Here is a 15,619-nt window from a genome sequence, read left to right as displayed (position 1 = left end):
AGAAGTGGAAGCTCTTATTTGCCTTCCCAACATTTCCAAATATATTTAGACAGTTGATTCACTTGATTGGATATAGAAATGCAATTATTTCAATTTTTTTTACATAATTAACAAAAATTAGAGAAGTAAATAGGAGGATAGAATAATAGCATAGCTAGGCCACATGGGAAATGGATATTTTCATATTAAAATTTTATGTACTTCTTTCATTTGTTAATTGTTGTTAATTGAATGTTTTCATGGTTAATATTTGGATTTAATTTAATTTGTGTTTATGTGTATCTATATGAATATATAGAAAAAATTGTATTATATACATGTTTAACTAGAGTAAGGCATGGGCGATGCACATAGGAATAACGAAAGTGAATATACTATAATCGTGGATTAGTGTAAAAGTATAAACATTAATGTTATGTGGATGTTAAAATTAGTTGTTAAAATTAATTATTAGTATAAAATATATATTAATATATGCATTTATATAGTCACCAAAAATATGTATTTATATATAAATACAGAGTCATTAATTGCAGTGTATAAATATATTTTTTAATTGTAAATGTACCATGAAATGCAATGGAGATGAAAATAAACTATACTTACACGAGATGCACAGAAAGAAAAAAAAAGACAAAAAAGAAAATAGTTAAACTATATATTAAAATGAAAAATAAAAATATCTTGGAGTGGAATAAGATTATAATAATATAAAGCAATGGTTTTTTATATATATATTTTTTTGTCATATATATATTAGTAAGAAACTAGTTAGCATAGTGAAGGGGGAGCTTGTGTGCACAAGCAGCCCCATATTCAAACCTTGCTTTTAACATTTTTGGGGTTGTATTGGAGGGAGTTTCTACGATGATTCGGCGGTCCGTGGGTGCACCGTGAATCCGCGACGAGTCTAGTGGGGTCTGAAGTGCGAATGGATCAGTTTTTAACGGATTTAACCATCGTTGACCAGTTTAAATGCAAGTCCGATCTTAGTCTACTAATCGAATCAGTTAAACTATCGGTTTTTCGGTTTACTCGGCTGATTCGGTTCAATTCTGATAATTATGATATAAAATGGTAAATTTGTATTCCACTTAAGTGGATGACATGAATGTTGATAATATTTTTAGTTAAATTATATCTTTTTAATTTTGTATATTATATAAACATGATCAAAACCCTTTTTTAACATTTTTTTTTCATTTTTTTGTATAAAATCTCAAACTTTAGTAATTAATTATCAACGCTCCAAAATCTAAGAAAAATAATTTATATATGTGATCGTTGGAGAATTAATTTCACTTATGTGTTGAAATTAAATGTTATTGTCTATTTAATATGTTAATTGTTCATGTCATATTTAACAGTGAGATAATATTGAATCCATTTGAAACTTTTTGAGACTAAAATAGAACTTTTAAAAACATTAAGAATCAAACTAAAATTTAGACAAAATATTGAGAAATCAAAATAATACTTTACCCTTTAAATTTTTTTCTATGTCTTCTTTTACATTTAATTTTTGCTTCACCTATATTATTCATCGTTTATACCATCTTAACTTTTGACATAAGATATTGTTATCTTTGTCATTCAAATATTATTATTTTATGATATATGATTAATTATTTATGATATTTAAGTAATCCAATTTATGTTTATCTTTATAAATTAATAACGAGGATGATGATTGGTTAGGCATTTTGACTGTGATACTCAACCAAGTTGGGTGTTTGTTTTTCTGATGAACCTTGGCTTGAAGATACTCTAAATTTGTATTATCATTTCAGTTATCTTTTTTGATTTTGTCATTTTTACTTCTGGCAATTGGTTTGTTCCTCAATACAGTGGAGAGTAGTTTCACAGAGTTGAAGTTATTAATTATCAATGCATTTGTGATTGTTTAGGATAGGTCCATGATGTTTTGGAGTAAAGGAATGACTTCAACCTCAGTTGTGCCTCAAAAAAGCCTTTGACTAGTTTGGCTGCTTTGATCTGGGCATGCATACCTCTTTCGCTTGGGGATTTATGGATCCATTAGATCGACATAAATGAATATTTGAAGGCTTTTACATTTAGCAAGGAGGATGACATTATGGTACTTTTCTTGTACAACCTTTTCTCTTTTGACAATTTTCATGATTTTTTGATATGTGATGTACTTCTTCAATAGTAGCACCACTGGGATTCCCTGGATCTAATTTAGGTTTTGTTTTTCCTTTGGTGACATTGCAGGCCAAGTCGAAGTGTATGATTTACCACTTCATCTTAAAGGATTGGGTATCAGAATGTTTTGATGGCGATGAACAAAGTGATGTGGTCATTAGGTGCGACTTTTTCCTCATAAACACTTATGAGTTCATCATTATGATACTTTTTCTCAATGTGTTAATCCTAGAGCATTAATAAATTGGAGGAACATGGTGCTCAATATCCCAACTAAAATCATGGCGGTGGGGGGTTTGGTGTTGGTAAGGGATCGTCAGATAAGCTTGGGAGCAAGAAAGGTACTAGCTGGGAGGGGATTTGTTATCTAGCTCTCTAAGACTATGTTTGGTTGGAAAGAAAGAAATTGAGTGGATTTTTATTTTTTTTAGATGTGTTTGGATGAAAGAAAAATAAGAAGGAAAGAAATGTTATAAAAAGACAATTTCATTCTTGTATTATAAAATATATTAAAAAAATTGAAAAAAAAAATTGGTATGTCTCATCCACTTTTTTACACCATTCAACTTTTTTTCTTTAATTTCTCTTCTCAACCAAACAATGAAAAATAATTATTTTTCTTCTAATTTTTTTTCCTCCCTTTTCTTTCCTTCTCATTTTCTCTCAAACAAACATAACCTAAGAGCGATTTGGATGTTGAGTGTCTCCTACTTCTTGGCTTCAATGAGGTTGGATTTTCCTCTTATGGTCATAGGTAGTCATACACATAGTTTTGGATCTTGATATTGTTTTTTTAGTTAAACTCCTTTTGAAATGAGTCTATTTCCATAACCCTTTTATGAGGGTTATTAGGATTGTCTAGGATTGTAGGTAATCTATTTGAAGGTGGTTCGTGCTGAAACAATCTATATGATCTTTTTGTTGAGACTCTTCTGGTTTTTGTATGATGGAGAACATGTTGACACAATTTTTAAGTAAGATTAGAATTACCTCTCGGAGTCATAGAACATTAATTTTTAGGATTGAGACACGAGACTGTGGATCTCCTTGATCCTGGTTAGTGTCTCAACGCGGTGGCAATGTACCTACAAAAAACTATGACGCTCAAGTCAATGATTGTCTAAGAGGTATAAAGATTAAAAGTAGATATTATACCTTGATCATATATTAGACCATTTATTTGTAATATTTGGAGAGTAAATGTATCTCAAGTATCCAACAAGATCAGCTCCATTTGAGAGAATCTTTGGCAAAGAAGCAGGGAGCGAACACAGAACTTTTTCGAAACCAAAAGGCAAGTGAAAATTTTAGAATATTAAAGCAAAGATCCTTTATAGTATTTGTGGATAATATTCCACAATTGGTGAATCTTCAATGGGTATGGGAAGTATTTATCAAGGAGAGACAAGATGTTGTTGTCTTTTTATCGAAAAAGAAACAGTTGAGCACTCCTCATGAATTTGCTTTTGTTAAATATACCTTCAAGAACCATACACATAGGGTAGTTTATAACCTTGAAGGCTGGGAAATAAATAGAGTATAACTATTAGTGTCTCTTACCTAGATTATTTCTTTATCAATAATAGGTTTACCATTGTAATTATTTTTTTAGTGAGAGTACATAAAAAGTACATAGTATATAAGGTGTAATAACTTAACAAATATTTTCTAAGGTGATTTTCATTCTCTCCATTGAGAAGAACTTATTTCTCTTCCTCTCTTAATCCCTTCTGGTTCATCAAACCATCAACATCACAGCTTGAACAGTTTAGGGCATGACATTTTCTTCATGGTGCGGTGAGCGTAGATAGGTGAAGTATAGTTTTCTACTAAGAAGGGCGTCTGCACGCAAGCGACGTTCTAGATCATGTATAATAACGGCGTCTTTCTCATCTTGATTTAACAGCATCGGAACCATCAGTCGCACAGGAACCCCACGTATGTGGGAAAGGACTAATCTTACCCACCCAACGGTTGTGGTGTCTAAGACTTTGAAACGGAGAATTGGTTCTTCGGGCCCTGGAACCTTCACGAACATATCCGTAGCTTCCATTGTATGTGCTTTAACGAACCCTTGACCCTTCTTGAATCCGTTTAGGGACAAGCATTTGTCTGGTCTCATTCATTTTATACCAGTTCGTTCCAAGGATCAACTTGCTGATTTTCTTACCAAAGCTCTGCCACCGGGTCCTTTTCTTGCTAATGTTTCCAAGCTAGGATTGTTAGATTTACACACTTCTAGCTTGCGGAAGGGTGTTACCTAGATTATTTTTTTATCAATAATAGGTTTACCATTGTAATTATTTTTTTAGTGAGAGTACATAAAAAGTACATAGTATATAAGGTGTAATAACTCAACAAATATTTTCTAAGGTGATTTTCATTCTCTCCAACATGGAGAAGAACTTATTTCTCTCCCTCTCTTAATCCCTTCTGGTTCATCGAACCATCAACATCACAGCTTGAACAGTTTAGGGCATGACATTTTCTTCATGGTGCGGTGAGCGTAGATAGGTGAAGTATAGTTTTCTGCTAAGAAGGGCGTCTGCAAGCAAGCGACGTTCTAGATCATGTATAATAACGACGTCTTCCTCATCTTGATTTAACAGCATCGGAACCATCAGTCGCACAGGAACCCCACGTATGTGGGAAATGACTAATCTTACCCACCCAACGGTTGTGGTGTCTAAGACTTTGAAACGGAGAATTGGTTCCTCGGGCCCTGGAACCTTCACGAACATAGCTTCCATTGTATGTGCCTTAACGAATCCTTTACCCTTCTTGAATCCGTTTGGGGGACAAGCATTTGTCTAGTCTCATTCATCTTATACCAGTTCGTTCCAAGGATCAACTTGCTGATTTTCTTACCAAAGCTCTGCCACCGGCTCCTTTTCTTGCTAATGTTTCCAAGCTAGGATTGTTAGATTTACACACTTCTAGCTTGCGGGAGGGTATTACCTAGATTATTTCTTTATCAATAATAGGTTTACCATTGTAATTATTTTTTAGTGAGAGTACATAAAAAGTACATAGTATATAAGGTGTAATAACTCAACAAATATTTTCTAAGGTGATTTTCATTCTCTCCAACATGGAGAAGAACTTATTTTTCTCCCTCTCTTAATCCCTTTTGGTTCATCGAACCATCAACATCACAGCTTGAACAGTTTAGGGCATGACATTTTCTTCATGGTGCGGTGAGCGTAGATAGGTGAAATATAGTTTTCTGCTAAGAAGGGCGTCTGCACGCAAGCGACGTTCTAGATCATGTATAATAACGGCGTCTTCCTCATCTTGATTTAACAGCATCGGAACCATCAGTCGCACAGGAACCCCACGTATGTGGGAAAGGACTAATCTTACCCACCCAACGGTTGTGGTGTCTAAGACTTTGAAACGGAGAATTGGTTCTTCGGGCCCTGGAACCTTCACGAACATATCCGTAGCTTCCATTGTATGTGCTTTAACGAACCCTTGACCCTTCTTAAATCCATTTAGGGACAAGCATTTGTCTGGTCTCATTCATTTTATACCAGTTCGTTCCAAGGATCAACTTGCTGATTTTCTTACCAAAGCTCTGCCACCGGGTCCTTTTCTTGCTAATGTTTCCAAGCTAGGATTGTTAGATTTACACACTTCTAGCTTGCGGAAGGGTGTTACCTAGATTATTTTTTTATCAATAATAGGTTTACCATTGTAATTATTTTTTTAGTGAGAGTACATAAAAAGTACATAGTATATAAGGTGTAATAACTCAACAAATATTTTCTAAGGTGATTTTCATTCTCTCCAACAATGAGAAGAACTTATTTCTCTCCCTCTCTTAATCCCTTCTAGTTCATCAAACCATCAACATCACAGCTTGAACAGTTTATGGCATAACATTTTTTTCAGTGTCAGTAGCTAAATACGAGAGAGATGTTAATAAGAAAGCTAGTTATAGGATCAATCCTAGTAGTTACCACATGAAAGAGCAACAAAATACTCAAAGAAAGAAGGAGACAAGATATACAAGTTATGATAGATCTTTCAAACATGTCCTTATAGGTTCTGATTATGAAAAAAAATGATTATAAAGTGGTTGAGAAGTACGAAGAAGGGAGCATGTGATGTTGGAAACTATTAAAAGAATATCCATGGACCCATTTAAAATGGTCTTTGTTTACAATTCAATTGAAAATATGCAGGAGACTCTCCAATCTTCTTTCCTGTTGTATTATTTCGGAGAAATAAAGAGATGGTCTGAGGATGAATCTTATAAAACAAGGAGTGAGGAGAAATTTTTGTAATATTGTAGAGGTCTGGGGTGCTATTATGAAATGAGACAAAAATTCCTTTCAAGGTCAAAGCTTCAATTTGATACATGTCATGGCGGAAACTACATGGGTGTTGATATACAAGATAAAGTTCAGTTGGAAGTAAATGAAGCAAAATATGAGATCTTTGTTGAGAAGAGGTATGACAATTTTCGGGTTGATGGTGGCAACATTGTGAGAGTAAAAAATAGAAGAAGGATGAACGGATATGAAAATGAGATACCTATGGGTAGCAAAGCCAAACACAAAGGGTTAGAGAAGATAGACAATGATGGGAAGGGAAAAGGGGAACAACATAGTAAATGACGTGGGTGCAATTTATGATTTGTTGGTAGTCTTGGCCTCGAGGAGAAGCAATGGAAAATGATATGGGTGAACTTCTAGATATACAAGACATGAAACTAAGAAATAGTATTGATAGTTCAATCTCAACTAAATACATAGAAGATGATAAATATACAGATGAAGTGATACAAAAAATTCAATTGGGCTTGGTTGGTTGCCCAAGCCAAAGAATGATTTAAAATAAAGTGGAACGAGTTGTAGTAACTCATAAAGTGGATGATGATGAATTAGTGTCTACTCCTCTATATCCACCGAACTTTTAAAAAGTTACTAAAAATGAGCGCCTCCATAATAAGACGAGTAAGGGCAACAAAAAGTCAAGAGTAGGGTTGCAATATGTCCTAGTGCCACAGATGAAAAAAAAGGAATGCAAATCATCAAGACCTAGAAGAAGATTAAGAGTAGAAATTGATGCTAAAAAATGCTTAATGAAAAAGAGCAAAGACAAATAGTTCTAGAAAAAGAGAGCCATATAAAAAATATCAGTAAAAACAAAAAGAAACAACACAATTTCTCACTAAAATGAAAAGTGAGTAGGGTGAGACCATAGCAATGAAAGAGAAGAAGTAGAGTCTCAAGATAAAACTATTAAAATTTGGAAAGTAAGAATTCAATTAAAGATGACTTGCAATGATGAAGAAGCAGTAGTAGCGTATCTCATAGAGGAGCTTCTTGAAACTAACAAGACGGATGAGAAACCTATTAGAACAAGATCAAGATGAACAAGAAGGACTAGGCAAAGCCAAGTAGGCGGCAACAACTAAGGCCTTCATTTACATGAAAAGTGAAAAACTCTAGCAAAGTACAGTCTTTATACGTGGGTGTTATTAGTCTTGCTTGATTGGTGCTTTTATGAAGAGTTATTGTCAAATTTTATTAAGGGTAAATTTGTCAAAAGATGATTTTAATACTAAATATAACGTTAGAGTCATTTTGAACCAAAAAATTGGTTAAGTATAATTTTGATTTTGCATAAATCTTTGGGACCAAAACAATACTTATCCTAAAGATTGAGTATTATTTTAGTCCTTATGATTTTGGCTGAAAATCAAAATTGTCTCTAACATTTTTTTATGTTGAAAATCGTCCCTATCATTAATTTTAGTTTTAAACTCATCTTTTAAATCTCAAACATTTTTTAAAGATAAAATTGCATCTTCATTTCGTTTTCATTTTTTCACTCTGACAAAGTTTTTTATGTATCTTTCGTCACTTATAACGTAACAAATGAAAACAGTCACCAAGATGGTTGCTTGAAGGTCTAACATTAGCATAAGTTTAATAACAAAGAATGAATAAACTACCATATGTACCTATAAAAGATACGAACACTAACAAATGTACCCATCAAATAAGAAAACGACCATTGTATCCATAAAAAAATGGGTTCTGTGTGATGGAAATATCCAAACCTTAAAAAACTATTCAAAAATCCCAAATTGTCTCCATCACTACCACCATCATCCTCTCTCACTCACTCTCTTTCTCTCTTTCTCTCTCTCTTTCTCTCTATCTCTTTCTCTCTCTAAATATTCTTTCAACTCTTCGGTAAGTGTCCCAATTTCAAAAACTCAATTTCAAAGCCAAACCATGAAGCAGCATCCCCAAATTCACTTCACTCATTGCAGCCACCATAGGAACCATTGTGACCATAGTAGTAATACCAGGAACCGAACCTTCATCACTACCACCATTCAACAAAACCTCCTTAAACAGACCACAAATCTCACCAAAAAGTCTATTCTCCGAGAACATAAGCATAATCGAGTTCCACGAAACCAAGTTTCTTCGAGACATTTTCTCAAATACCTTGAACGCACTCTCTACAAACCCACACTTATCATACATAACAATAAGCGCATTTCCCACAAAAGAATCAGAGCACAGTCCTAGCTTCAAAGCAAGCGCGTGAAGCACTTCCCTGAGCTCCACCTCTATGAGCCCAATGCAGGCCTTGACAGCACACGACAGCGTGAAATTGTCCGGCAGAAGTCCTGCCACGGAAACCAATTCAACGAAGAGCAAAATGATGTATCGGTAGAGCACGTAGCTGCTGAAAAGCGCATTGTAGAGGAATATGTCTTTCTTATTGGGAAAATTGTGGAACACTGAGCGTAATTCGGAAGGTGAGCCGCATGCGCGGGGTACATGGTGATTAAGCGGGTGGTGAGATACTTGACAAAATTTGAAGGAAGAAGGAATCAAATGAAATCTGTCATACGAAACCTATTTTTTATAGGTACAATGATTATTTTCTTATTTGATGGGTACATTTGTCAGCGTTAATATCTTTTATGAATACATATGGTAATTTATTCAATAAAAAATTTATGTTAAGATTTTAAGCAATTATCCTAGTAAATGTTTTCTTTTGTATTGTCGTGAGTGAAAAAGGATGAATAAAAGGTTGTATGACTATTTATATTTGAGCATGGCACCCATTAAACCCTTAAACCCAAATAAAATAGTATCTAAAGTCCAAAAGATAATATATCTAAAATCTAAAAGATAATTATCTAAGGAACAAAAGATAATATCCGGTTTTATTCTCATTTAATTCCAAATCAAAAAGTAATAATGACTTATTCAATTTAGCATTTATAACAATAAATGAAATCACCATTATATAAGTCATTTAATTTGAAATAGCATAATTTGTGATTACAATTAATATATGTATTGCCCACAAACAAATTAGGAAATTAAAATAATTTACTAACAATCTCCCACTTGGGCTATACATATATTCTTTCTTGACATAATCACACTTTATAAACTTTATGCGCGCATCTGAATGCTATTTCTCTCATTACTTTAACAATCTGGTCCATCTCATACATTAGATATGGAACTACCGCAGCTTTTATCACATTGATTGCCGTGACTAAACCACGCCAATCACCATCCTAATATACTTAACGACATAGATCAAATTTGGATGAGTAATATGGAAATTACATGCCAAGTGATCTCATGCATGTCTATTTCCAGCTAGTCCAACTTTATTGAGATCAAACACAATACAAATATTACAAAATGAATATTTTACATAACATAAAATAAACCATCAATTTAATTCTGCAGAAAAATAATTCAATATCTGTCATAGGACATATAGCATAAGATAAACTCCCACTAAACCAAGGCATCACAAATATTGACACCCATCCGAGCAGTATGCTCATGAAAGACTTTAGGGATCAACCCCTTGGTAATGGGTCTGCTAGACTGCTAGCATATACTCTGTTCCTATATGTCCTATGGAAATCTGTTTTTCTTAAACTTTCTCCTTGACAACTAAGAACTTGATGTTTGTATGCTTCGATTTTGTCAAGCTCTTATTGTTATTGGAGTATAGTACTGCTGACTTATTGTCACAAAATATCTTTAATGGTCTTTCAATGTCATCTACTATATGAAGCTTAGTGACAAGGTTTCGCAACCATATGCCATGAAATCGGAATCAGAGTACCTAATGATCTCCAAATTTTCTGATCTCCGATAAGTAAGCATGTAACCTTTGTTCTCTTTAAATAACGCATTACGCATTAAACAGCTATCCAATGATTCATGCCTGGATTGCTCAAGTATTTACCCAACACTCCCACTATAAATGATATATCGGAACGTATGTAGACTTGAGTATACATTAAGCTCCCTAGTGCTGATGCATAATGTTTATCATGCATTGCTATCCTCTCAAGATCATTTTAGGGCATTGTTTGAGACTGAACTTGTCTCCTTTAGCTACGGGTGTGTCCATTGGTCTACATCTTTCCATGCCATATCTACTTAAAATTTTTTCGATATAGTTCTTTTGTGATCATCCAAAAATACCTTGAGAGCGATCTCTTAGTATCTCGATTCCTAATACAAAAGAGGCATCACCAAAATCTTTCATTTCGAATTTGTTCGATAGAAATTTCTTAGTTTCAAGCAACAAGCCTATATCGTTACTGGCAAGTAGAACGTCATCAACACGTAAGACCAAAAAGATATATTTACTCCCACTGAACTTATGGTATACACACTCATCTATGATATTTACCTCAAAACCATGAGGTAATGACTTGATGAACTTGTGATATCATTGACGGGAAGCTTGTTTGAGACCATAGATGGATTTTCTCCTTTCTCTATTGGATCTCCTTAGTGACACTTCTTGAGGTTGTTGAGTTTGCTGTATGGATTGGGATTGAGGAGGATTCTCATTATTTTCCTGTGCTGTAGCAGTATCTTGAGAAACAATGATATTCTCATTGTTCTCTTGTACTGTAATTGGATCTACAGTAGAATTCTCATTGTGCTCTTGTACTATAAATGTGTCTTGAACAATAATAGGTACAAAGACCAGATCATTGTCAGTTACAGAATCCTCATCAAAAGCAACATTCTTAATATTTCCTTCCCCCCAAACTCAACATCCTCAAGAAATCTCGCATTTTCTATTTCAAAAATAGACCTTGATGCAGGATTGTAAAACTTGTACCCCGTGAACGCTCAGCGTAGCCAACAAAGTAGCAACTAATTGTCCTTGAGTCCAATTTTCTTTCATGCGGCCTATAAGGTCGCGCCTCAGCTGGACATCCCCAAATATGCAAATGCTTTATACTGCGCCTTTTCCCAGTTCAAATTTCATATGGGGTTTTGTTAACTGCTTTGCTTGGCACCCTATTAAGGATGTACACTGCGGTCTTTAAGGCTTCTCCCCAGAGTGATTCAGGCAAAGAAGAATGACTAATCATACTTCTCACCATGTCTTTAAGAGTTTGGTTCCTTCATTCTGCAACACCATTCATGCTAGGTTTGCCTGGCATGGTGTATTGCGGAGCAATATCACACTCCTCTAGGAAAAGAGCAAAAGGCCTGGGACGTTGCTCACCTGAACCGTCATATCTTCCGTAGTATTCACCACTACGATCATATTTGACAGCTTTAATTTTCTTTCCAAGTTGAAGTTCAACTTCAGCTTTGAAAGACTTGAAAACATCCAAGGCTTGAGACTTTTCATGAATTAAATATAGATACCCGTAACAAGAGTAATCATCTATGAACGTAATAAAGTACCGTTGTCCATTCCAAGAGACAGTAAGGAATGGGCCACATATATCGGTATGTATCAGTTCTAAGACATCTTTAGCTCTCTTGGCACCTAATTTTCTTTTGTTTGTCCTTTTTTCCTTTATGCACTCAATGCAGACTTCAAAGTCCGTCAAATTTAGGGGTCCAAGAATTTCATTCGACACGAGCCTCTGAATTTTCTGTTTAGAGATATGACCTAATTTGTGCCATAATGATGCCGAATTCTCATTTTGTTTTCGTTTTGTACCCGTTTGTAATATTTTATTATTATAGGAATTTAAGTCCAGCCTATATAGATTATCCACCAAATGACCAGAGCAAATATTATTCGAATTATAGAAGAGATTAACTTTATTGTCTCCGAACGAACAAAAATAACCTGATTTGTCCAAACGAGAAACAGAAACTAAATTCCGTTTAAATGACGGTACATAAAATGTCTCTAATAAATCTAAGTAAAATCCACTCGTGGAACATAATCTAAAGGTTCCTATAGCTTCGACTGCAACTATATTGCCGTCTGCCACATAGATGTATCTTTCAGCATCACTTGGCGGTCGGCTCCACAGGCAACCCTTCATAGTAACACTTACATGAGCAGTAGCAGCTGAATCTACCCACCAAGTATCAACAGGTGCATAACTTAAACTAGTCTCAGAACAAACGAAAGTAAGAATTATACCCTTCTTTACACGTCAGGTGGCATATTTGGTACAATCCTTTTTTATGTGTCCCACCTTCTTACAAAAGAAACAGGTTAAAACTTGATCGTGTTTCTTAGCCTTTTTCTGCTGAGAAGGCACATCCGCAATGGTATTATGCTTTCTTTTATACTGAGAAGATGAAGCTATGTGAGCACTTTCAATCTTATCTTGCTGTAGCCTCTCTTCTTCTTGCACACAGTGAGATATAAGCTCATTTAAGGACCAAGTGTCCTTCAGAGTGTTATAACTCATTTTAAATTGCCCAAAGTGTGCAGGAAGGGAAATCAAAATGAAATGCACGAGTAAATCTTCAGACAGCTCTAACTTTAGTGCTTTCAATTTTGAAGCAAGATGAGACATTTCCATAATGTACTCCCTCATGTTCCCTTTACCTTTATACCTCATGGAGACAAGTTTGCTCAAAAGACTACTTGCCTCCGCCTTTTCATTCTTAGTAAAGAATTTTTCAACATCTTTCAGGAACTGTTTAGCATCTTTATCCTCAGTAATTGAGCCCCGAAACGCCTCAGGAATTGAGCGTTTCATGATCATAATGCTCATTCGATTGGATCTCTCCCACTTCTCTATTTTAATCTCATTGAGATTTTTCGGAGTGGAAGTGGGTTTCTCCTCTCGAAGAGCTATATCTAGATCCATACAACCGAGGACAATCTCCCCGGTATCCTTCCAAACTTTAAAGTTTGAACCATTCAACATAGGAATACTGCTAATTTGTGCAGAAACATTGGTAGTTAAAGCCATAGTTTCTGGTTTAGAACAAATAAACATGCAGTAAACATTAGTCAAATAATGGAAAAAAATCCATATTGAGATATCTAGAACAACATTAATTTTCAATCTTTGGATAGAAAAATTAACTGTAAGTGATAGTCTCATTGCAGTAATCAAATATTGTCAAAATTCCCGTCACACATTAAGCATTTCTTTGGACCGACTTAATGCGCACATGGAAACTTAAACTTCGCAACCTATTTATTACCGCATATATTTTCTATTAATTGGCAAAACAATAACCTTCCTTTGGGCCGATTATTGACCGCATAATTAATAGAAAATAAACAAAAGTGTGCAATGCTTATTATTTGGCCAAACAATAAACTTCCTTTGGGCCGATTATTGTCCGCATAAATAATAAGCATTACTTTATTCTTAATTAGTTACCCAAACATGTATTTACCATGAATATGTGTATGTAATTCGGCCAAATATAGGCCTTCCTTTGAGCTGACCAATATTCGCATGAATTACATAACATCACATTCCTTATGTTTTGAATAAATCAATTTTCCCAAAAGAGGCTACTTTGGCAGCATAATGTTCAATCAATTTATTCTAAAACCAAATCTTTATAAAATAGATGGGGATACTAATCCAAATTGTTACCAGTTTTTTTATGTAACAAAAAAATATTTAAATTCCAAAAGAAATTAAATCTTAATAGTATCCTTTTAGATCTTTAAAAAAAAAAAAAAACATAATTATAACTAAAACATATTCATGTATCAAAGGAATTTTTTTGATCCATTAAAATTAAAATTAATCATTATATATAAATTAAGTGCCAAATTAATATCGTATAATTATATACATATATAAATATACCTTTACTGTATAACCAAACAATTAATGTCCATCAACATACATACATATTAGTATGTCTTATCAAAGAAATTTTTTTGATCCATTAAAATTAAAATTAATCATTATATATAAATTAAGTGCCAAATTAATATCGTATAATTATATACATATATAAATATACCTTTACTGTATAACCAAACAATTAATGTCCATCAACATACATACATATTAGTATGTCTTTAATCATAAGTTGAAAAACATAATGCATCTGTAGACATATATATATATATGACACACGATGCACATGGAAACAATTTCACAAAGCTTGCAGCAATTTTATATGTAATGTAAATAACGCATATGTATGTATATTGATCGAATAAAATAAAATTAAATATTTTTAATGATTAAATTATGGATGGCTCTGATATCACTTGTTAGAATAAATTAATTTCAATAACTCAGATCATCTATATTGAATCACCAAAAATATATCATAATGCAGAAGTGTACCTTTATTCACAAGAGTTAGAAATTGATGAAAAAATTTGGATCTAGTGGTTCTTTCGATCTTCCTCAACTAAAGCTTTCTATATTCCTAGGAGGCTGAACTGCAACTCTTTTAATGGGAAAAGAGTAACAAAAACGACTTTGATATATTGAGGACCAAAACCCTGAAAGCCTATTTATATTTGAGCATGGCACCCATTAAACTCCTTAAACCCAAATAAAATAGTATCTAAAGTCCAAAAGATAATATATCTAAAATATACAAGATAATTATCTAAAGAACAAAAGATAATATCCGGTTTTATTCTTATTTAATTCCAAATCAAAAAGTAATAATGACTTATTCAATTTAGCATTTATAACAATAAATAAAATGACTATTATATAAGTCATTTAATTTAAAATAACATAATTTGTGATTACAATTAATATATGTATTACCCACAAACAAATTAAAAAATTAAAATAATTTCCTAACAAAGTCAACATTGTCAATTATTCATCAAAGTTCCTAAATATATATCTGAGTTTGAGGTTGTCTGGAATCACTTCACATAATATGGACGAATATGAATGTCATACATTATTAAACAAATACTAATATACTATATTAAATAATATGTACGTGAGTTTAATCACAATAATAACAAAGGACTCGATTGCATAATTAATTAATTAACCAATATAATTTATATAAACCATGCATATATGGTTTTATTTATTAAAGCCATATGTTTGCATAGAAGCATATGGAGCTGCAAAGATGTGATAAAGCACCCATATTTATTAAAGCCATATGTTTGCATAGAAGCATATGGAGCATACAGAGAGATTATTGAAGTGATATTAATGCGTTAAATTTAATTTAATATTATATATACTGATATACATGTT

At 33.4% G+C, this 15,619-nt stretch overlaps 1 protein-coding gene and 1 long non-coding RNA gene across 2 annotated transcripts in view; one reads left to right on the top strand and one right to left on the bottom strand.

Moving 5' to 3' along the window:
* On the top strand, positions 1,692–3,100 carry LOC110270048. Its single transcript, XR_002359044.1, has 2 exons — positions 1,692–2,109; positions 2,236–3,100. It is a non-coding gene; the product is annotated as an uncharacterized LOC110270048 (long non-coding RNA).
* Positions 8,182–15,619, bottom strand: part of LOC110269417 (pentatricopeptide repeat-containing protein At1g18485-like) — a 9,326-nt gene continuing 1,888 nt past the window's right edge. The window contains exon 2 of the mRNA XM_021117232.1: positions 8,182–9,039. Coding sequence (XP_020972891.1) covers positions 8,391–9,039 — 649 coding nt within the window. The 3' untranslated portion in view covers positions 8,182–8,390. The remainder of the gene's footprint in view (positions 9,040–15,619) is intronic.

The sequence above is a fragment of the Arachis ipaensis genome, chromosome B03 (assembly GCF_000816755.2).
Source record: "Arachis ipaensis cultivar K30076 chromosome B03, Araip1.1, whole genome shotgun sequence".
Taxonomy (NCBI): Eukaryota; Viridiplantae; Streptophyta; class Magnoliopsida; order Fabales; family Fabaceae; genus Arachis; species Arachis ipaensis.
This window is presented reverse-complemented; position numbering and strand designations above follow the sequence as displayed.